The sequence below is a fragment of the Microcaecilia unicolor genome, chromosome 5, assembly GCF_901765095.1.
Source record: "Microcaecilia unicolor chromosome 5, aMicUni1.1, whole genome shotgun sequence".
NCBI classification, from domain to species: Eukaryota; Metazoa; Chordata; class Amphibia; order Gymnophiona; family Siphonopidae; genus Microcaecilia; species Microcaecilia unicolor.
Window position 1 is genome coordinate 171,303,055 of NC_044035.1, and position 24,235 is coordinate 171,327,289.

Sequence of the window (24,235 nt, forward strand, 5' to 3'; positions counted from 1 at the left end):
TAATGGAAAATGAAAGCGCCCAGCTCAAAAACGAATAAATCCAAGGCATTTGTTCGTGGGAGGGGCCAGGAGTCGTAGTGCACTGGTCCCCCTCACATGCCAGGACACCAACCGGGCACCCTAGGGGGCACTTTTACAAAAAAAAAAAAAAGATAAAAGCTCCCAGGTGCATAGCACCCTTCCCTTGGGTGTTGAGCCCCCCAAATCCTCCTCAAAACCCACCACCCACAAGTCTACACCATTACTATAGCCCTAAGGGGTGAAGGGGGGCACCTACATGTGGGTACAGTGGGTTTGGGGGGGGGGGCGGTGTGGAGGGCTCCCATTTACCAGCACAAGTGTAACAGGTGGGGGGGGGGATGGGCCTGGGTCTACCTGCCTGACGTCCACTGCACCCCCTAATAACTGCTCCAGTGACCTGCATACTGCTGCCAGGGAGGTGCCATTTGAGGGTGAACATAAAAAGTTGTGAAACGGCATATTTTTGTGGTGGGAGGGGGTTTGTGACCACTGGGGGAGTCAGGGGAGGTCATCCCCGACTCCCTCCAGTGGTCATCTGGTCATTTAGGGCACTTTTTGGGGCCCTATTCGTGGAATATGATTGAAAACAGAATATAAAAATTCTACACAGATGGTAGTATATACCACAGACTACCAAATTTACAAAACTGGCTCCATTCTCTGCCAGCAACAATGTGGCAGGAAGATTTTTACCAAATCTGATGGACATGTTCCAAAGTTCAGACATATTGGCAAGGCATATTTATTTACTTACTTATTTGTGACAGTTATATCCCACATTATCCCAAACAAGTTTTGAGTTCAATGTGGCTTACAACAAACAGTATAGGATACATAAAGAATAATGCGTAAAAGTAATTTGTTGCGAATCCAATTTTACAATACAATATTAAAACATATTGCCACGTGTTTTACGTACCCATATACTGCATATTGCTGTTTACTCCATTTTAAAGCCCTTGCCACAAAATGTATACCTATAGGTTTACAACTCACCTCTTTACATCAAGCAAGACGCTGCTTGCCCGATACTGGAAACAAATTAATACACCGACACTTGAACTAGTACTACGTAATTTTGATTTTATTTGCCTGACGTCAAATTTGACAGCGCAAAAAAGTGGACATCTTTTCACAAATATGGGACACTTCTATAACTTGGCGAGGTCAACAATTACATCCTCATCTAGATGAAATAATCTATTTTGCTATCTTATTGTACTCCAATTTCAATGCTTAATCCGGAACATTGTGTGATTTCAATTACCAGAGGAGGAGAGAGAAGAAGTGGACATGAGCATGTTTTGTTATCCTGCGATTTCCTTTTCATAAAAGAAATACATAATAAAATGAAGAGCATGTTTTGTTATCCTGCGATTTCCTTTTCATAAAAGAAATACATAATAAAATGAAGTCAAGTCTTAGTGAGGAAGTGAGTCATTAATACACAGGCCTCCAGTTGGAACACTCTTGAGTTGCATTTTTTTTTGTTTCAACGTATTGGAATATTAACATATTATAAATAGCAGGAGATTTTAATCTCCATCTGGAGATTATTCTAACCCAGATCTCTTGACTTTACTGGATAGTTTCCATTTAAAAATGATTACTAGTATTCACAATGGGGGATGGGATGGGATGGGGGAGAGGGGTTAATGGAATCTGACTTCTCAAAGATTTAGTCCAATACCACCAATTGCTGAAATTTACTATTCAGATGGCTTTAAAAAAAATTGTTTGGTAAAGATAGTGTAGTGGTTGTATACCAGAGGAATTTTTGGAAATCCAAAGGAGAAATCATTTACCTATTACAACAGAAGAAAGATGGCGTCGATGTCCCTGTAAAAGTTGTTGCAAGGAGGTAGACTTAGGTATAACACCAGGAAATACTTTTTCCAGAGAGAGTAGTAGATGCCTGGAATGCCCTTCCAGGAAAGGTGATAAATAGAAAAACATGGGATTGACATGGGATACCTAAATAGAAAAACATGGGATACCTAAATAGAAAAACATGGGATTGACATGGGATACCTAAATAGAAAAACATGGGATTGACATGGGATACCTAAATAGAAAAACATGGGATTGACATGGGATACCTAAATAGAAAAACATGGGATTGACATGGGATACCTAAATAGAAAGATGATGGAAACACAATATAGTTGCTGAGGTGCTATCTTGGGCAAGAGTAATAGAAACACAACATGGCTGTTGAAGTGCTATCTTGGGTAGTGAGAACAGAGACCCCACAAATGCCAAAAGATCAGACAACTCCAGTGTTTTAGATCACTTCATTGTCACATGCTGCACGTGAGGGTGTTGTGCAGTTCAGGAGGGAGGGGAAGACATCTTTCTGATAAGCTGAATACTGTCAGCAATACTTGGAGTCTTGTTATAATCACATATCCTCATCATGTTTGGCTGCCTATAGGCATGGCAAAGTGGAGACTTGACAATCAGCATTTAAGCATGGGTGACTGGGGCCTCCATAGAGTGTTGGGGAACATCTCTGGCCACATAATTAGGTAGACTGGATAGACCATGCAAGTCTATCTGCCATCATTTACAGTGCTACATAAATTGAATGCTGTGATTTCACCTTTCATCTTCAATATACCACTAAATCAATAACTACAACTAAAAATAGAGGGGAGGGGTGAAAAAAATGCAGTGGACTGTAACCACTAGGAGCTAGAGTACACTGGGCTTGTCTCAAATGGAGATGACTCATGGGTGTCACAGTGTAGGCCATGTGGCCTAAATCAACCATCTGCGAACTATGACCTGCTAGCTATATGCTGGTCTGGAAGGCCTGAGTCATGTCTAGCAGGGCCTAGTGGTTAAGGTGGTGGACTTTGGTCCTGGGGAACTGAGGAACTGAGTTTGATTCCCACTTCAGGCACAGGCAGCTCCTTGTGACTCTGGGCAAGTCACTTAACCCTCCATTGCTCCATGTAAGCCGCATTGAGCCTGCCATGAGTGGGAAAGCGCGGGGTACAAATGTAACCAAAAAAAAAAAAAAAAAAAGGTGACTGAATAATTAAGAACCCTAGTTGGCTCTAGCCCCCAAATAGTCCTGACAGGACTATCCTGGATATCTACACACTTATCAGCCAATCATTCAGTTAGGGAAAGACATGCACTCAGTCTGCGGTAATTCTGCGACTACTGTAAGACAGGCAAAACGGCAGAACACAATTACTGGTAGTGGTGGTTCCCAACTCGAAAACCAAGATACACCTCAATCACAGGAAGTATCTGGATGTGGATATAAGCATCCTTTAAATCCAGAGAACATAGCCAATTGTTTGCCCTAAACATGGAGATTAAGGTGGCTAGGGAAACCATACTGAACTTTTCTTTTGCCAAGTACTTAAGGTCCTTAGGTCTAGGATGGGACAAAATCCTCTCTTAGGGACCACGAAACACTTGGGAGTAAAACCTCTTCCTTTTTTTTCCTTGTTGGAAAAGGTTCTACTGCACTGGCCTGCAAGAGGGAAGAGAGTTCCTGTGTAGGTAATTCCTAGGGCCGAGAGCTCAATTTTGAAAAACTCTCGGTGGGCAATTGAAGGAGTTTTCACAAATAAAGTACGTAACCCCCACCTGGACTATTTTGTAGACCCAGTGCTCCAAGGTTACAAGGTGTGACCTGTCTTGGATAAACTTCATCCTCCCTACCAGTAGGCCATCTAGAACAGTTAAATTACTTTTTTTTTTTTTTTTTTTTTTTAATACTGTGCCTATGCTCTCCTGCAGCCAGTCAAAAACTCGTCCCTTACTTAGACTGGGGACCTGGTTGAGACTTGAGCTCTGAGCCTCATGCTGGAAATTAGAGCAGTGGGTGGGCTGGGAATGGCAGGAGGAAACCTACACCTATGAGAATAGTAGATTCTCCTTTGCCCTGCGCCCAAATAACTCCTAGAAGACAAAGTCGCACCACAAGAGTGGAGGAGTGGCCTAGTGGTTAGGGTGGTGGACTTTGGTCCAGGGGAACTGAGGAACTGAGTTCGATTCCCACTTCAGGCACAGGCAGCTCCTTGTGACTCTGGGCAAGTCACTTAATCCTCCATTGCCCCATGTAAGCCGCATTGAGCCTGCCAGGAGTGGAGGAGTGGCCTAGTGGTTAGGGTGGTGGACCGGTCCTGGGGAACTGAGTTTGATTCCCACTTCAGGCACAGGCAGCTCCTTGTGACTCTGGGCAAGTCACTTAACCCTCCATTGCCCCATGTAAGCCGCATTGAGCCTGCCATGAGTGGGAAAGCGCGGGGTACAAATGTAACAAAACAAAAAAAAGAAAGGGCACAGAGTGACTTTACGGTATCAGGTTGTTGTTTTTTTATAAATTTTAAACAATTTCCAAAGTGAACTTTGACAAGAAATATGCCAAAAGTTGCAAAGAAACTAGCAATCAGGGAAAATTTCCATTTTCAACATTAACATTTATAGGCAGTAGTCCACAAGATAAGGGGAGACTGAAACACAAATCCTATAAAGAGGATAAGGATGTTTTTAAAAAGAAACTATTCATAAGAAAGAAAAAAAAGGAGTTTAAAGATCCAACATTTACATCTTCTATTTTAAATCCAGAGAATCACTATAAGCCATTTAGGAATTCTTGCATCAATGAATGTTCGAAGTTGAGCTGGTTCAAAGAAATGAAATATTGTGTTTTCCATTTGAAGTACGCATTTGCAAGGAAATCTTTTTAGCACCCAAGTTCAAAACCTCTTGTCTCATAGAAATCTTTTCCTTCTATCTTGTGTCGATCTAGAAACATCTGGAAATATTTGAACTTTTTCTCCCAAGAAGTGGAGTTGGCTGTCTCAAATAAAGTCTTAATAGGGCCCCTTTATCTTGTAAAAAGACAAAAGAAGCCAACAAGGTAGACCTAAAGTCCACCTCATCTTGTGAAGTCTCAAGAAGAGCAGAAATATCCAAAATCTCTGAGGAAATATTCAAAGTCGGTAAAGTTTTTATTCTGGCTTCTCGATTGGGACGGTAATATTGTTTTTGAAATGGAGGAAGCCCATTATCAGGGTATTTCAGAAATCTTTGAAACAAGTCCCTCGGGGAAGATATATTTCACAGAATGAAAATTTAATATTCTCAAGTTTAATAGTCTGGCCCCATTTCAAGTTCTCTATTTTACGATTAACCATGTCAGCATTCTGAAGCAATTTACATTCTGTTTCTTTAACTTGGGATAACGAGATATCATATTTCTTCAAATTTGCTTCTTGAAGGACCATCTGAGATTGTAAGGAGTCTATCTGAGATATTTAACGTTGTATTGGAAACAAAAGTTAAACAAACCTTGTGCAGAGATTCCATAGCTGACTACAGAGATTCGAGTGTTACCTTAGGTGGTTTAACCAACGGTTGCAGGGTTATCTCAGGATTAGGTTGCGTTTCACCTTCTAGTGGTGCAGCAGAACTGGACTCTGAAGTGATCTTATTTTGCCCGTTTTCCGTTGGAGTAGGCAAAAGGTTCTGAGTTTCAGGAGATTCTCCCTCTTGAGGCGACGCCATAACTTGGGAGGGCTTCTTCACTCGTATTGCCTCGACTTCCGATGGCGAAGCGAGCATACCTCTCAGCTTGCTCTCCACCTGCAGAACCTGTTTTACTGGACTTCGTGGGCTAAGTGAAACTTCACTTTCCAAGCCGGGACTCCTCTCTGAACCGGACAGCAGAACGCCCCTTGGTGTAGTTGGCGTCGCGTATGCTGTAATCGGCATCTGTGTAAGAGTAGGGTCCACAGAGGGTAAGGAGTAACCTCCTCTCATTTTTCCCTCTCTCTTAGTAAGGAAACAGCTTATTTAGGAAAAAGTTCTCCGGAACTCAGCATAACGCGTCTGAACTCGACGCCATCTTGGTCAGTCCCCTTATGGTATCAGTTCACTTGAACTCAGCGACCTCCACCTTGATCTCCAAAAAGATGTCACTTGGTACAGAATGATCAGCAGCTTCTCCTGAATCTATGTCTGAGGCATGCAACCAGGCAAAGTCTGCATATCCCAATAGCCATGGAAGAGGCCCTGGATGCCACATCAAAATGATCATAGGGCCATATGTTTTCTGCACTCCTATTGCTTGGCTACTATCTGGAGGAGTTCTGCAACCTTCTCAGGTGGCAGAGTGTCTGCAAATTCTTCTACACTGCGCACTAGGTTCCACAAGTGCTTGCTCACAAAGAGCTGGTAAGAGTATGCAGGATGATAGCACAGCATTCTGCAACACCTTCCTCCCAAAAGACTTCAAATCACTAGCATCCTTCCCCAGGGCACAGAGGAATGAGTCTTGGAGCTTTTGTCTCGAGTGCAAATGTGAAGACCGTGGAGTGGTGCGGAAGCTGGAGCTTCTCAAATCCAAGAGCCTTCTGGACTCTGTACATGGAATCTGCCTTCTTACAAACAGGTGGTACAGAAGGGGGGGGGATCTCCCAGTGCTTCATCTATACCACCTTAAGAATGTTGTCAATAGGCACTACCCTTCCAAGGCTTTGGTGCAGATATGCCCACTGGGACACCACTGTCTGGCAGACGCCAAAGAAGCATCAGCACCAGTCCCCTTCAAGGCACAGGGGCATCAAAGCCAAGCACGTCTAATAATTCACCTCTGGGCCCATCTTCAGATTCCAACTTTAATGGGATACACTGGAGCCATCTCGAAAATGGGGAAGGAAGGAATTTGTAGGGAGACTGAGACCCCCCCCCCCCCCCATGATAAGACTTCTGGTTCCTGTTCAGAGTCAGTAATAATTCTCAGTCTATAATTGTCGACTGGACTCATGTCCAGGCTCTGGGTAAGAGCACTGGGGAACAGGCAGAGTCCTGGGCCCCAAAAAGGCTTCCTCCTTGAGGGACTGGATACCAATATCATATCAGCTGGTATCAATGTCAATGCTCTTCCAGGCAATGCTGCTAATGCCAAAGCAAGGACATAAGGGGCTGAACTGAAATGTAAACAATGTTTACACCCTCAAGATCTTGGCATCACATTGGTCAGGAAGGCACCCCAGCTCTTCCACACCGGTAAAGGCAGGGGCCCAACCAGTGTAGTCAAGTCCATAGAAGGCATCACAATCAAATCAGAAGGCTGTTCCCTACACAGTGGAGGTTGGCATATCTGCACCAAAGCCATGGAAGGGTAGTCACCCTCACAGTGTGGACGTTTCTCAGGTATCTGTGATGCCAATACCCAGGTGTTCCTGGCACTGCGCCTTGAAGGGGACTGGTGCCAATGCTTCTTGGTCTCTTCCAGACAATGTTGTCCCAGTGGACACTATTGATGCTCAATGTTTAAACAGGTAGAGACCACCTCAATTTTGATGCTGATGCATCCCCAGTGTATGATGCAACTCCAGTAACCATAAGGACCGATGCCAAAGTTGATGGACCAGATTTCTTGAGACCGCACAGAGATGGTCTCTTTGGTTAGTGATATCCATGAACAGTTAAAGGCAATATGGCAATTGTCTCACTAGATTATCAGCAGCATTTGGCCTCATGATCAGCATCATCTGATCATTTAGAGGATATTGGTTTAATGGTAAATTTCAATGGTTCCATTCATTTTGAGTGACAGATCATTTTTATGTTCAGTCACCACAATCATGTGTTTTTTTTGTTTTGTGGAGTCCCCCAGAGTTTGTTGTCTCTACTGTTAATTTCTCAGTCCTCCTGCATTGTTAATTCAAGAATCAGGGGTATATACTCGTATGTATGCAGATAAATTAGTTTTATTTGTGAATTCTTTGAAACCAGATCTTGCTTAAAGTGCTCAACTGGCTAAATGACCACCATAGTTAGATCCTTCAAAGTCTAAGACCTTGTGGATTAGTACTTCTGGTAAAGTTCCATTTGTTTAGCCCCCAAAACATGGACAAGATCTGATGCTTGTGCCCATCTTAAAGATTTTAAGTGTAACTAGACACCAAATTATGTTTGACGCATATTTCAGCACAGCCTCAAATGTTTTGGATCTTTAAGCTTAATTAGATCCCTCAGACCAATTCTAGATAAGCGCTCATTCTGTAAATTTGATACATGCTTTATGAGTAGACTTGAGTATGCTAATCATCTCTTCAATGGTCTTCCACAACATATAAGTCTAAGTTTAGCTGTTAGGGTAGTTACAGGTGCTACTCCATTACTGAAAGCAGCATACTGGCTACTGTGTAAATTTCAAATGTAAAACTAAAAGGAAATTTTTCTTCACTCAACGCGTAGTTAGACTGTGGAATTTGTTGCTGGAAAAAGTGGTTAAGGCGGTTGACTTTGCGGACTTTAAAAAAGGGTTGGACGGCTTCCTGGAGGAAAAGGCCATAGAATGTTATTAAATGGACATGGGAATAATCCACTATTTCTGGGATGGGTGGGACAAATTGTTCTTTTGGCCACTGTCGGATGCTGGGCTCGATGGACCCTTGGTCTGTCCCCGGCATGGCGATGCTTATGTACATAATGCACAAAGTATTTTAAGCCAACCACACTATTTAGCAAATCTATTCATTCCTTAATGTCCACTAGTCATTACGAACCCAAAACCAAAACTGATTAGTGACTCGCTATCCAGGCAAGACTGGACTCCACACAAGAGTTGGCATTTTTTTACCTCACCTTGGCCCAATAGGACTCCCTTCCAGGTCATTTTTTTTCCCTGAGTAGGCATTTTGTAATCTACTAGCTCAGATATTTTTAACCATTTCAATGGATTGTTCCAAGAGCGGCATAAATTTAAAAAAAAAAAAAAAAAAAAAACTTTTGCACTGCTTCTCAACTCCTAATTGTTCTGACATATGTCAACAGACACTATGGCCAGGCCCCAGATATGACAAGCACCAATTATGTGTGTCAGTAACATTGCCCAGGCACACTGAGAACTTCTTAAAATCACTGGGAGAGTTTAGGGACACAAAAGGGAAAATAGCCAAAGCTACATCAAACAGCTCAATTGTGGGAAAAAATGGAAGAAAAAATGTCCTTATTGAAGCACTCCTGCCTAAGGGGGCCTGACCAGCAGTGGAGAATATAAAAACTTAATTGCTGAGAACACTAAAAAAAATTATGGGAAAGAAAAGCCAAAGGAAAAGACTTGTCTCGATTAGCGCTTGTTAAGGAAACAAGGCCTCAAAGCCAAAGAGACACGAGCTAAGATAACGGGCGAGCACATCACCATTGCTCCATGGATTTCTTAAAAAAAAAAAAAAAGGTAGTCTCGCTTAGACATGGGTGGCAAAAGTGTGGAAGAGTAGCTGAGAAGTTCTCTGTGCCGGGCTATGTCGGATGACAAGAACATAAGAGTAGCCATACTGGGTCAGACCAATGGTGAATTTAGCCCAGTAGCTTGTTTTCCAAACCATGGCAACACTCCATACTACAAATCCCAAGGCAAGCAATTGCTTCCAATGTCTGTCTCAACAGCATGTAAATATTATTGCACATTTACAAAGAAATTTCAAGAAAAATAAATGCACCCAGTTGTATTACCCCTGGTCTCAACAAGAAATTGTTTCTTGTGTGTGTCTTAGAAACATCCAGGAAAGATTAATCTTCAGATTAAGAAACTTAATCCAATGTCTAACATCCAAAGCACCCAATCCTTAGACATCAAGGCAAGTGTATCCAGCATAGCTGAAGAGGTATCAGGATAAGAGTCCAGGATCAGCTCCACAATTGTTGTCTCTGAAGATCATCCGAAGAAGCCAGCCGAAACAGGTGCCTGTCAGGGTCTTCGTTAAGTGACATGTTAATGTAGCCTCCATGATTATTTTAAGAAATGTGATTATAAAAGCAAAAAAAAAAAAAAAAAAAAAAAAAAAGAGGATTTGATAATTGAAAATTTAAAGTAAATAAAAAGCAAGTTTGCAATAATGGGTTTTTTGGACCAATGATTGACGTTCTGCTCAATGATGAAAGCAGCCACAAATATGGTGGCAATTTTATCATTGAGCTTAGTCAGAGGTCCTTTTTCCCTGACAAAGAAAATTGTTTTGTGAAACTGGAAAAGTTCTAGTTGATTTCCAGAATATCTGAATTGAATATACCCATCTCAACTGGAACATCCCCTTGAACTTGTAGGCTTTCATCCTTGGAAGGCCTTCTGAGGGAGATGGTAGAGACAAAAACAGTGATGGAATTCAAAAAGGTGTGGGATGAAAACAAGAAGATCTCTAATTAGGAAATGGATGGTATAAAAAAAACAAAAAAACAAACAAAATGGCTGTATGTGTGTTGATGTGTCAAGTGGCACTTAGATGGTATCTCCTGCTATGAAGAACTACACCTTCTTCCCCCACACTAAACAGAAATGAACCATGAACAGAAACTTGAGGTAAGAGGAACTTTAAGCAGCAAACCTGAACAGAGAAACCAATGACAAGTCACTGAGGGTGGGTTTCTGGATTCATCTGCTGTGATTAAGGGAAACGATCAGGTAAGATTTTTCCTCGTCACTAGCAGCAGATGAAACCAGGAACTTATGGGATATAGCAAAGCATGCACCAATGCTCCAAAAGCTGCTTCCAATCCAGTCGCTATATCACTTGATAATGCTTAGAAAACGTGCAAAGAGGACCATGCAGCCACTCTCTTCAAATCTCTTAAAGAGAAAAGGCATGAGACACTACTGATGAAGTAGAAAGCACTCTCGCCTAGTGAGTTCTCAAGAACAGAATAGATTAAGAACATATGCAGTACAAATGGATTCTTTAATCCAATTGAGCAATCATAGCTTTCGAGGCTGCATTACCTTTATTTGGGGCCCAAAAAAAGGGAACAATGATGATCTGGCCAGCAAAAATTAGTGACCTCCAGATAATTAAGAATTTGGCATACATCAAGAGAATGCAACATATGATAATCCCTTTCACATTCTTTTCTGAAAGAAGGGAGAAATAAAGGCTGGTTAATGTAAAAAGCAGAGATAACCTTCAGTAGGAAGGTTGGAACAGTTGTGATACCCCAGCTTCAGAGAAGTGAAGGAATGGATTTCTACATGACAGGGCCTGCAGTTCAGAAATTCTTCTAGATTTAATAGCTACTAGAAACAGCCTTCATTTTAAGACTGTTCAGAGCAGCTTTCTTCAATGGCTCAGAGGGATATTTCTGAAGATCCTTGAGCACTAGATTAAGATTCACTTCAGGACAAGGAGAACAAAGAGGCAGCCTAAGATTGACTACTCCCTTAAGAAAATGTACTACATCAGGATAAGCAACTAAAGAGAAATATTCTAGACATTTGATAGAAAGATAATGCCACCACCTGAACTCAGTTATAAGCTAGGCCCTTCTTAAAGGCAAGGAAGGATGAAAAGGAGAAATAGCTTTCTGAACACCAGGCCTCAAAATATCTCCAAATCTAAGTAGTAAGTACTTCAAGATAACCTTTCTTCCTTAATTTTGACCTTTCAATAGTCAAGCCATAAGACAAAGGGGGGGAGGAGATCTTCATTTGAATGATCCCTGATAAAGCAGACCCTGGATCAGGGGAAGTCCAAAGGGATTGTGTATGAGGAGTTGAACAGAATCTACATATCAATGTCTTCTTTGTCAATCTGGAGCTATGAGAATTACCTGTCCTGGATGAAACAGGATCTTGTGGGAACTCTTCCTATCATTGGCCAGGGAGGGAAGATGTAGAGAAATTTCATCTCTAGCTGCTTCTGATAACTCATTCCCCTGGTCTAGAGAAATCCTGCTCAGATAATCTGCTTGGATGTTCAATTTTCTGGCAGTGTGAGCTGCAGAAATCATAAGCACGTGTCTTTCCGCCCACTGAATCAAGATATGAGCCTCCACATCAAGATGAGCACCGAGAATAACCCCCTTGTCTGTTCATGTAAACTGCTGTCTTTGCACTGTCCAATAGGATCCATACTGGGTTTCCCCAACTATGGGCTGAAAGGCCCATAGAGCCTTCCGGACAACTCTAAGTTCCAGACTGGTCAGAGGGCTTCTGCTTTGGACCAAAGATCTTGAGCATTGTGATGGAGATGAGATCCACATGCCTTGCCAACAACACAGTTCTCTCGAGGAGACTGTTAGTCTGTTAGACTGAAGCCAACATGTCATACTGAATTTCAGCTGCTGGGTCCAAAATAGACCAAGATTTTAATCTTGATAACGGGACTAGCAAGATGAGACTGCTGAAGAGGCCTCATGTGACCTCTGGCCCAGGGAACATCAAGGGTCACTATCCGGTATCCCAGAACTTGAATCCTCACACATGGGATTATGTTCATCACTTGATACAAGTTCAGAATCTGGCTTTGAATCTCATCCCTTCCTGTGATTCGGCAGAAATACTGTGCCGTGCAGTGTGTCAAAATGAACCCCTAAATACTCCAGACTTTGGGATGGGTGTAACTGGCTTTTGGGAAAATTGACTACCCAACCTAGGTACTGCGAAAGATCTATTAGTCAAGAAGTGACTCAGACTTTCTTGGAAGAAATCAGCCAGTCATCAAGTATGGATGAACTCTCACTCCCATCCTCAGAAATGCTGCCACAACTACCATTACTTTGGAAAAGGTTCTGGGTGTTGTAGAAAGGCCGAAATGCATTGTCCTGAATTGGAAGTGTCTTCCCAGGACTGTAAACTGTAAAAAGCGTTAGTGAAGCCAAATGGGAATATAGAAGTACGTTTCCTGGAGCTAAAGATGTGAGAAATTCTCCTGGACGAATGCCAGTTATGACTAAATAAAGCTTTCATACAGAAATGCTCGACTTAAGAAACTTGCTCTCTGCACCCTGCTGCGGGAGCCACCTTTAGTTGTTTCGGCCGCAAAAGGAGAAAAAGTAAAGCAGTGGTAAGCCAGAGCCAATAGTAATGAACTTAAAAAGTGTACTCACCCCAGTGCTGTTATCAGGGAAGCTCTCAGTTTCTCAGAGGCATACTGCTGGATTTTAATAGCGCTCAACCCCCTCCTAATACACAGCCGCATATGCCAGAGAAGGCCTATGTAGCCATCCACCACCTGCTGGAGATAGAGGACAAACTGAACTGTCATATAGGACAGTAAGGATTCTGGTCAGTTAGTATTCCTCTCATCTCCACCTACTGGTAGATGGTCATAACAGAGTTTCTGAATTAATCTGCTGCTAGTGACAAGGAATGTCTAATTAGGAGATATGACACCCATGACCTTCCAAAGATTGGAAGCCTGAAGCCATAAAAAAAAAATTGCTACTCATTTGTGATGCACATAGAAAATGTGCAGCTCAGCAGTAACACATGTAAGATTAAGCCCAAGGAACCACTTCAATATTTACCAACATAGAGCCTGACATACATGTGGGCCCCAAGCTAAAGGAGCCGATAAAGTTGGCTGCTGGATCTAAGTCTGGAGCTTTCAAAGCCACTGGTTAGTAAGGGAGAGGAAACAAAAACCTTTCCCCAACCTGGCATCCAATCCGGCTGCTGGATACTGAAAGATCTCGGTGAGTATTAAAACTCTACATAATCTTGATAACCGAGCTGACAGACTGCCAATTTGTAGCACCTGAGCTGTCAAGAGTACCTTCCTGTTCCTAGCTTGCACTAAGAGCCAACTAAGTAGGATAAACAGACTTTCTTTTGGTAGAAACCTCAAAGGCACAGCTCAAAGCCAGCCTAGAGTCAAGATTGTCTGAAAAGAAACTAACAAAACAAGCTTCCTTGAGACTGAGCTGTGAAACTCTCCTCAGAGAACTGCAGCAATCTCAATGTCTCTCCTGAAATGTGCCACTCACTGCATCCGATATACAGCTTACATCTAGAATACAGTGACAAGACTTTTAATAGCACCAAATACCTTTTGGTTCCCCAGGAACCAGGACAGCTGACTTCCCAGGTTTTGAAGATCAAGTACTGCCACCACCTTGTCTAGGAGCAACACGGAGACAAATGAATGCAACTGGGCAGAACAAAATAAGTCTGTAACTATGTTTGATCATATCTAACACACACAGCACAGACAATCTGAACCCATTTCTCAAAAAACCCTGAAAGGTGACTGCTGATCACATTGAGGGATAGGTCCACAGGTCACAGCTGCTCTGAAGATCCTTGAACGCCAACCCTTCTGCAAATATCAAAGGAGAGCAAAATGTGCATGATGGAAAGTGCTGAAAGATATGAGTTTCATGAGTTGAGGTGCTATGAAATATCTGCTAGAAACCAGTGAAGAGCCTTTGGATTATTTTCCAACAAGGCTGGGGTTGGGATTTACCAACTCCACCAGATTTCCAAATCTTATCCAAACAGTAACTTTCTACAAAAGGGAAGCCTGCTAAAGAGTAGTCTTTGAAGCTGTGCCAACTGACCTAAAGCAGCGCCACAAAAGGTGTCAGACTAGAAGTGCTATGCTCCTGGATGACATACTAAAGAAATCATATAACACAATTGCCTTCAAAAGCCAAACTTCTTTGAAAGATGCAGAGATATACAAGGACCAGCAAGACCAGCACTGTGGAGAAAAGGCGCATCAGTGTTCTACTGCACCTAATGCAGATAAGCCCTGGAAATACAGGCCATCCAGAAATGCCTGGAGACCTAAAGATTGCACCAGAAAAATATGGTCCAGCAAGGTTTTAAAGTTTGCTGACTAAGAAAGGCTTTTCAAATCCATACTACTTACCATGAGGATGTCTTCGTAACTGCTGTTACCAGAGCATCCACGTTCTCTGTTTAAATCTTCAAGGAGTAAGGTTAACCCATATCTCTACCACCTCAGAAGCTCCTACTCAGTCAAGAGAAAATTAATGACAGGATGCACCAGGCAGCTTTAGAAAGTCTTACACCTCAGGTCAGGAGGCATTTTGGGTAGGGGCTCAATCCTGCAAAGGCACCTGAAATACTTAATTCCTGAGTTTTAGAATTAGTGCAAATTAGCACATCTCCCTCTCCCACAGAGAGCTCCATTCTTTCAAAGAATTGAAGGGAAACCTTCAGCCGACTGCTAAGCATGATCTAATAGCTCCACAAAAAACATAGAACGGACTGGACTCCCAGTCCTGGATCCAGCAACTTACAAAGTATAAATATTTTAAGGTAAACACAGGTTTCTCTGTGCTTGTTATTGACTTTGACAGAAAGTCTTCTATTAAGTTAGTCTTGGAGGTTAAAGTAAAATGAACTGTGAGAAGAGCTTTCCTGCTCCCAGGGGCTTAAGGAAACCCCCTGAGGTCCTAGGCTGTTTCAAAGATGTCCCTGACAAATATGCATGATGAAGAGCAGCAGAGAAGGGAGACAGAATGGCTGAAATTCCTGTGCCTTACCCCAGAAATCATCTATATGCGTAAACGCTCAAAAACCCCTCCAGGGAAAATTTCCTCCCCAACTCTCCATTACAGAAGCCCCACAGGATCCTTTTCACAGTCGGCACAGCAAGAAATGGAATACCTCAAACTGTGTTTGCAGACACCGCAGGGGCTAGGCATATTCTGACAGAGCTTTTATAGACCACCACAAAAACCACCAAAATTACTGCCTTTAACCATAAAACTAATTAGGCTGCTCTTGGCAAAATGCTGTTGTCAGTAAAGCACTGCTTGCCCACCCAAGCTCCCCTGGGTCATAGAAAACAGGAAGCCACCCCCCAGTGTTTCTCAACCTAGCCCTCAGGGAACACAAGCAGGTTTTTAGGATATCCATAATACATATGCATATACATGAGATAGATCTGCATACCAAAGGCAGTGCTTGCAAATCTCATGCAAATTCATTGTGGATATCCTGAAAACAGGACTGGTTGGGTGTGCCTCAAGGACTGGGTTGAGAAGCATTCCCAGATACTCAAGCCCCAGATTGAAGGAGCACCTAAGCTCACTATACTTACTGCCTATAGATGTTCTGGAAATTTCTGGCCTATTCCTTTGGTTTTACCTTTTCTGTGTGCTACTGTACTCTCCACTCACAGTTACATGCCGGAATGTTTGCCTAATCACAAAATCTGATAAGACCCCCGTTGCCATGGCAGCCCAACTGACTTGTTACTAATATAAGTTACAGAACAGGTGTGCAAGGACCCCAGTACACTCTATGAGTATTCTCCGGTGTACATGCAAGGCTTCTCATTGGTTCAGGGTAGGGGAGAGGTGAGTGGGCACCACAGTACTATAAAGGTACACTGCAGACAAAGAACCCCTGGAATAGTCCCCTAGCAGGAGAGAGTTTCATATCCTGCTTGGGGGGGGGGGGGGAGAATTCCCCGAAAAATATACTTTTCCAGTAAGTGGGAACTAATTCTTTGCAGCTAAGAATCTTTCATTCTTTTGTCTCTCAGCTTTGTGACCTTCATTGTAGCGCTATAGAAATAAGTAGTAGTAGTAAAACTGCCGAAGCTCAGCCAGTGATATGTCCTGTTGAGGAACAAACTTTCCTTCCTCTTTTTCTCCGTTGATTCTTTTACAATACCAAAGCTACTGTTAACTCTGTTCTGTAAGACTACTAATGCCTTGAGCTGATACTATTTCCTGTAGACAAAAATGCAGCATTATAGAGGTAAATACCAAAAACATGGCAGGAGAGCCATTTCTTCTGTAGTTTTCTTTTTTTAAAGCAGAAAAAGAAGCTCATGGGGGGGGGGGGGGGGGGGGGCAAACTGATTATCTCCCAACAAAGACAAGTTTTGAAGACGTGCTATCTCCTAGCTCAACTAGAATTAGTTCAACCAACCAGAACAGTACCATCATAAAAATTCAATAAAGAGGAGATCGAACTAAAAAAAAAAAAATGTAAAAACACAACTACACAGTAAGCCTGTCCCCCATCTGCTGCAGAAAAATACCGACAAGCTTGGATTGCACAGTGCCCTTAGGCATTAATTAGAATAGAGCTCTGCATGTCTCCATTTCCTAGCTGACTAGCATAACCCAATGGCTTTGAGCTGGTCTTGTCAGGTTAAAGAAAGGATCATTTTGATCAACAGTAAGGGATATGCATTCATTTGAAATAACTAGGAAATGTCAGCAACATGTCCCATGTCATTTCAAGGCTGAAATGAAATTATTTCAGGTTTTTTCCTGTGCGCTGACACTATTTACCAAGAACATTAGTTCCAGAACTGCCCTAAAATATTTACCTAAGAAACTAAAAATTAAAATGTTGGGGCTGCACACACCTTTACTAAAAAAAAAAAAAAAAAAACTCTACAAAAGGGGAATATTCAGTAGGAGAGAATAAATTCTTATACAAGATTAAAAATTTTAGAGGAAACAAAAATATTTACAACTGAATTGTGGGGAATACATTTGCCTCTAATTTTCTAGGCACATATGTTCTTATATGTTTTGGTTCAGAAACCAGAAAGTTGGTCACTTACCAAACCCTCGTAGATCCAAGCTAGAAGAATTCAGTAAAGCAAGGCCAAAAATTACCTATGAACAAGGGAGAGGACAAATGTCTCAACAACTTGCATTAACCAAGCATTTCACATCTTATAACTAAAGCCTGAAACTCACCTCTTGAACCTTGCTTAATTTGAGTGCTTTAGTCAGCTGAGCAAATAAATGGGGAGAGGGCTTTAGACTCTGAAAACAAAACAAAAAAAAGTACACATTTCAGTTAAAAGCACACCATGCTGCCACTGATTTCTTCATGGACCGAAATAGCTTATTAAGAACTTCTTTTCATTAGCATGTACTTGTTTTATTTGGCAACTTTGTTTTTAATGTGAACAAAGTTGTATTTGTATTAACCTAAGAATTAGTGTCCATATAATTTGTGCATGTAAAAAAAAAATGTTTTAAGAAACTGAAAATGCATCTAACAAACATGAAAAGCAAAGGTAAAATTAGTCCTTACCTGATCATTTTCTTTCCATTAGTCCCAACAGATCAATCCAGTGTAGGTTATGTCCCTCTACCAGCAGAGGCAGATAGAGAGAACTTCAGAGGTTTACTATATGTGGTCATGTGCAGTCACCTTAACTTCAGTATCATCGATACCAAAACAATGGAAGAAGGAAAAAGAAATCTAACAGTAAGTCCTCTCCTGCCTAAATAAGGCCCATGTAAGCTCTTCAACTGCTCCTACAAGAGGGTAACAGGTTTCCTTTATGTTTTGATTTTTTTTTTTTTGTAGTCAAAAAAATCAAATGAAGGAATCTGATGAAACTGAGGCAACTAGAAGAAAACACTCAACCCGGAACAAAGGGCAGGCCTCTGGATTGATCTGTTGAGACTAATGGAAAGAATCATCAGGTAAGGACTAATTTTACTTTCCATAGCATCCAACAGATCAGTCCAGAGACTTGTGGGATGTACCAAAGCAGTCCTCAAGTGGGCGGAGTACTACAATCACAGCAGACTGAAGCAATGCTCCACAGGCCGCGGCTACATGCGCTGCCACGTCAGGCCTGCAAAACCTAGCAAGGGAAGGACAGCAGATCAAGTGGACGATCTGCAAAAACCATCCAAGGCAGGACGACAGAGGACCAAGTGGGCGAACTTCAAAGGGCAGCCACAGAAGCCAGACGGGACTCGGAAAAGGAAGTCAACTACGATCTAGAAGAAAGCGCTGCTACCCAGAACGGGAGACTGCCCCATATAAAGGCCAGCCGAAGAAATTGTCTCTCTCAGCCAATGGCCACCACAGCTCTCAAAACCAGATCCCTTTTCTTCTGACCAGCCAGTCAGTGACCAGCATGAGGCTATGCCGGGAGGCATTTTGACTCAGCAGGTCAGGAATCTGATGATCCCACCACAGTGTGAATGTTCAGTAAGGAGTCACCGCCTTCCTACATACTGTGATAAACACAGTGTCTGCCCTTACATGAGGAGGCCGCCAGATGGCGCTCGCCTACCGGAAACCTGAAAATGCCCTGTTCTGGCCACTAGAGGGAGCCAAAGAGGATAGTCCATGGTAGTGACCAGAAGGAACGGTTAAGGGGTGCTCGTGGCATAGGACCTGTACTTTCCTGGGGAGGCCACCAGGGGGAACTCTCTGAGTGGAAGCTGGAAAGGTGGAGAGAGTTCTGGGTGCGGACCTTTCTGGAAGCAGGGGGAGAGGCCTAAAGAGAGGTGGGATGGATTATTGGGCACCCTATAAAAAGCACCCTCTAAGCCAAGGGAGGGGAGAGAAGATGGGGGGACCTGCAACACCCAGAGCCAGAGGATTACAAGCAGGGGACTGGAGAAAGAGGCCTGCTGAAGGAGAGCTCAAGAGAAGGGTCAGGAGAAGGTTCCCTCCAAACCCAAAGAGGTACTTACCTGGTGGGGGGGCCAGGATCTGGGTACTATGGTTATGTACAGTTGCTAATGAGAATGGACTAACAGCCGTGGGGTGGAGGATAGGACATTAAGGTTAATGTGAGTAAAGAAGGTCCTATCCAGGAGTGGTGGCTGTTATACCCGGAGACCCAGGTGTCCCACAGTAAATGGTCTCTGGGGGTGAATTGCAGTAAAAGAATAATAGTGGGAAAGCCAGGTTCCCACAAGACTGGAGCATAGTTCCAATAAACTGAATTTACATGTAATCAGCTAATTTGCATATTTCTGTAAGCAAAGGAATCCGCGCTATCTTCCAGAGAAGGTTGACCAGGGGGCCCCACCAGAAGAACTGGTAAAATGGGTCGGTTACCAGGAGTTACAGCGGGGAGGCCGGGCCAGGACTGAAGGTTAATGAAGAGGTCACCCTGAGGGAAAGGGGAGGCCCAAACATAGAGGCCCGAGTCACCAGAGTCCTAGAGAAGTCTTGTTTCAAGGTTGCTCCCTGAAGCAAAGGACTAGCCAGGTACAGGCAGGAACCACTAGAGGGCCACTGCACACCTGAGAGCACCCCTGTGGGCTTACAATACCCAAGTCTCTTTTGCTTCTGATCCTGTCACTGCTGCATCTGCCAACCTTAAAATGGTGAGCTTATGTAGGAAGCCACTTCTGCTCATTGGGTCACCCCAGACATTGCCGCACTATGCGGTACAAGGGGAGTTGCAGATCCCTTAAATGAATTTTGAATGAAATAACGCCTAAGCAGATCAGCCCTTAAGCTTCACACAGATGCCTATTTTACAAAAGGTCTGCTCTCCCTGACATCAAAATCGCTACGCCCGCATCTGCCAAATGGTGAACCAGCATGGTTTTAGAAACTGCATTACCTTCCTAAGGTCCTGAGCAAAGCACGAAGCAAAGATTTGACCAACGGAAATCGCTGGTCACTTCTAAATAGCATAGGAGTACATGGTCAATGTCCAAGAAGCGGGAAGAGACAAAGGTGGAATGGGATGGAAGGCAGAAACCACCATATGCAAAAAGACAGGACTATGCGACCAGTCACCCCTTCAGTAGAAATCTGGAGGATCTCGAATGGATGAAGTCAGGAATTCTGAGATCCTGCCTAGACTAGATCGCTGAAGAAAACTAGGCTGCCTCGGATGACAGACCTGGTGTCATAGAGATAAGGCCGAGCCCAACCCAACCGAAAAGAACGTGTAGACATGTCCTCAGGAAGACGCTGAGTCTATGAGTCACCCAGATCTTCTGCCAACTTCACTGAGTCCTCAAACAATAGCTTGCCCTGAAAAAGGGAGCTGAACCAGCTACCATTAGAAGCTGGATCTGTCGTCCAGCAGCGCAACCACATTAAACAACAGGCTATGACTGCCAAAAATGTCTGCTTATTCAACGCCCGAAACAAATCAGAAAAAATTGTCAACTAAGCTGGCCTCGACTCCACATCTGGCAAGTGAGGAGGTGGTCAACTGTCTGCCTTCTGGAAAGGATTTGAAATCTGTTGCCACCAGCTATGGAGCACCCTAGCAGCCTACAAGCTGCAGATAGCCAACTCAAGAGAGAACTTCTGAAATGTCAGCAGAAGGCTGTGCTGAAATCACCCATTGAGACTAAGCTGGCTTGCAGGGAACCATAGAGATGGGGACCAAAGCACAGAAAGAACCCCTGAAGTGGCCTGATATGGAATCAGGCCCATGGGGGAATGTCCAAGAAGAGAGACCCCATAACGAACCTATTCCCATATCCCTGACCAGATAGGGAAAGTAGAACTTAACTTGGGTTGGCACCTGTTGCCGAGGAGAAAAAAAGGAAGAAAGGACTTCCCAAGCCTATACAGAACATAATTTACTCCCGATAAGCCAGGATTTGTGCTAGAAACAGCTGACTCTTGGTGACACCGATTACCAATCCTAAGGACTGAAGAAGGGAGGCTAGAAACTCTCCCCACCAGACTGAACTATTACACACCGCAAGATTTCAATTGTGAAAAGTTGAACCGTAAACACCCTAGACTTTTATGACGTCCAAACAACTGAAAAGATGTTCCCTGGTTCGAACTACAAAGCAAAGGGAACTTCCCATTACCCCAACTGCAACTGGGTACAGACTAGACTGTACCTAAAGGGAGAAACATTGGCAAGGTGGCAAGAACTGCCCGATATTAGTGATTGAGCTTGCATGTAGCCTCCAAGAAAAAACTGTAGTGAAGTCCAGGTTGTAACTGTGTGATAGAAAAACTAAGACACATTGAGCTATGGCAATCTTGGTCCCTTCCTCCTGAAATCCATACAGGAGTCCTACACGAGGAGTGAACTGAGACTCCATCATTGGGAGATGCAGCAGGCATAGGTAGACGGAGTTGAAACCGAGCACATTCTACCAGCACCCAGGTGGCTTGTCGTAGTGGAAGCGGAAACCCTGAAAGTGGTTTGCCTGGTCCCACAAAACCTACGACAAAATTGAGAGAATTAAAAATCATCCTTAGACTCATCCCCTGGCAATCTCCGAGTCATGGGAGTCCCTCAGGTCTTTACCCAACTGCCCTAAATATTCTCCAGTCCCAAGATTACTTCCAAAAGTCAGGTTGCCAAATGTGACTTGGAAGCCACATTAGTGGTCTGATGCCCGAGCCAGCACTAACTGCTTGCAGAGAGGGTCAACAACTGGCTAGTGTGGCTGTACACTAGAACTGCTGCACTTTGGAGGTAACAACTGTGGCTGAGAACAAGAGCCAGATGGCACAGCAGAATATGGCTGTTGCACCATAGAGCGCTAGATAGCGGGTCGTGAAGCAGCACCTCTAGAGCTCTGTGCTCACTCTCAGCTGGTTGCAACAACTATTAAGCTACCTCTACACTGAAGTAGTTCCTGGACCACTCCTCATGAAATCTTAAGTGCCCCATAACATGAAAAGATGCCAAAAATGCCATAGAAGCAATTAGAGGTATTGGGTATGCTGCAGATACTGGGGTAGCTGGGACTAGTATGCAATGGTGTGTCCAGCATCAGTGTGCAAAGAAGAGAGGGGGGGGCAATCTTTAGTACAGTAGTGTAGTGATAACTGTTCAGGCAAGCAGTAAGAGAACGAAATAAAATATGCCCCACTGGAAACTTAGCAGAGTCCACAGTTTCTAATAGGATGGATAAACCAGCCTTGAACCTGTAACCTTCAGGCAGAAAGGCCAGCCACTTTCCTGAATAAAACTAATTTGATGTAAACGGTGCACACAGAGCAAATGCCACCAGGGTAGCACAGAGTGCAGAATTACCAAGCAAACAGAGAAACCTGACAGGAGTACACTAGCCTCAAAATGTAACATTTTTCTCACAGAAACATGGAGTCAACAGTCCTAAGCCCAACTACACCCCATCTGTACTGCCATACTCTGAGAAAGGGAAAGAGTGAAAAACCTACAGTAGGATCCCTAATCCTGACCCCTTTCTCCCCTCCACTAATAATGTACACACACCCTGAACCTCCTTGAGGGTCCAGAAATATTCTTAGTGCAACTGTAAGAGGGTGCATCCAAACCATAAAATCACCAAGCGAGGCACTGGCATGTTCACCAGAAAACTTTCAGGTAGTCAGTACTTTCCAAGCTGCTGCTTAAGGCTCTCGCTGCCACAGAACAGCCGCACGGGTCGAATGAGCCTCCGACCTCACCCTTGGGAAGCTGCGGGAAACCCAAGGACTCCCACAGGAGTCTGCAAACTGCCCCAGGTATCCTTCTCAGAAGCCCTTAAATACCAAACATGAAGAAACTGGGAGCGATCCACCCCTGTTCCCCAGTCACATCTTCTGAAAGGCCTGCACATAGAACTGCCGGAATGGCAGGCGAATCAGGCCCCAAGGGAGTGCTGGTGCTTCAGCCTTCCCATGTGGCACAGCAGGAAAGATGGTGTCCCCAGGCACGCACACGTGCCCAAGAATACAGCGCCATGCACCCACCAAAACACGCCAGGAACGAGCACAATGCTCCACAGAGTCGGGCTGTACAGTGGACCTCCAGCACAGGAAACATCGTGATCCGCTACTCTCCCCCACCGGCGCAGGTAAGGTAATGAATACTGAACCCCTTGGGAATCGCTGTCACATGTCAAATCGTTCCTCACACCCCTCAGCTGGCACTGCAAACCGGCATCAGCTTGCTGCGCTGGACAAATCAAACTGAAGAGGTTTTGTTTTTTTTAAGGCAGGAGAGGACGCCGGAGTAAAAGAAACCTCAGACTAAGTAAGGAGAGTGAGAACCACAAACCCTAGTCAGGCAGAGAAGAGGGGGTGATGGAGGAGGAAGGGAGGGACCTGGCACCACCAGGTGTGCATCCAAGTACCGGAACACCTCAGAACCTCAACAAGACACAGGGAACCAAGCCAGGAGCCAATCAATCCAGAGCTGCACTGTTATGACCATCCACCTGCTAGCGAGAATACTGAAGTTAAGGTAACTGCACATGACCACATATAGTAAACCTCTGAAGTTCTCTATCACCACCTGCTGGGACACTATGGAACTGAAGTTTAGTCCATGCACATCCCTAGCAAGTAGCAATAAATTATCATCACATACACCCAAGACCAAACACCAATAGGGAAGATTTAATTTAAATCAAATCCTCATTATCTGGGAAGCATTTATCATTGGCTTCCTGTTCTTGAATTCAACATCAAGATCCTTATTTTTATTACTTAAAGCCCTTAATATCAGCAGTCCATCCTTCTTGGTTTCCCTTTTAACTCCACAGTCATCACGTTTGTTCTTCCACTAAACTTCCATTATGAACCCCACCCTCACGTGCCAGTTTAAACTCAACATGTCAGTCAACATTTTTCTTCAGCCAGAGTCTCTGGAATGTGTTGCCCTTCACACTATGAGCTGAACTCTCCTACATAGAATAAAGCTGACCATAATGCCCATTCTCATACCTTTTCATTAGTTTACTGTCCTATGGGTGCTCATTAGACCAGAGCACTCACCTGTCCCTCTGGCTCCTTGCTCAAAAC

The 24,235-nt window shown here is 43.7% G+C and overlaps 1 protein-coding gene and 1 long non-coding RNA gene across 2 annotated transcripts in view; one reads left to right on the forward strand and one right to left on the reverse strand.

The window, feature by feature from the left end:
- The window catches only part of CNOT1 (CCR4-NOT transcription complex subunit 1), a 1,017,784-nt gene that overhangs the window by 868,657 nt on the left and 124,892 nt on the right, over positions 1 to 24,235 (reverse strand). The window contains 2 exon segments of the mRNA XM_030203593.1: positions 17,328 to 17,382; positions 17,467 to 17,535. Of these exon segments, the coding sequence (XP_030059453.1) occupies positions 17,328 to 17,382; positions 17,467 to 17,535 (124 nt within the window).
- On the forward strand, positions 325 to 22,671 carry LOC115470420. Its single transcript, XR_003942195.1, has 3 exons — positions 325 to 338; positions 14,470 to 14,473; positions 22,582 to 22,671. It is a non-coding gene; the product is annotated as an uncharacterized LOC115470420 (long non-coding RNA).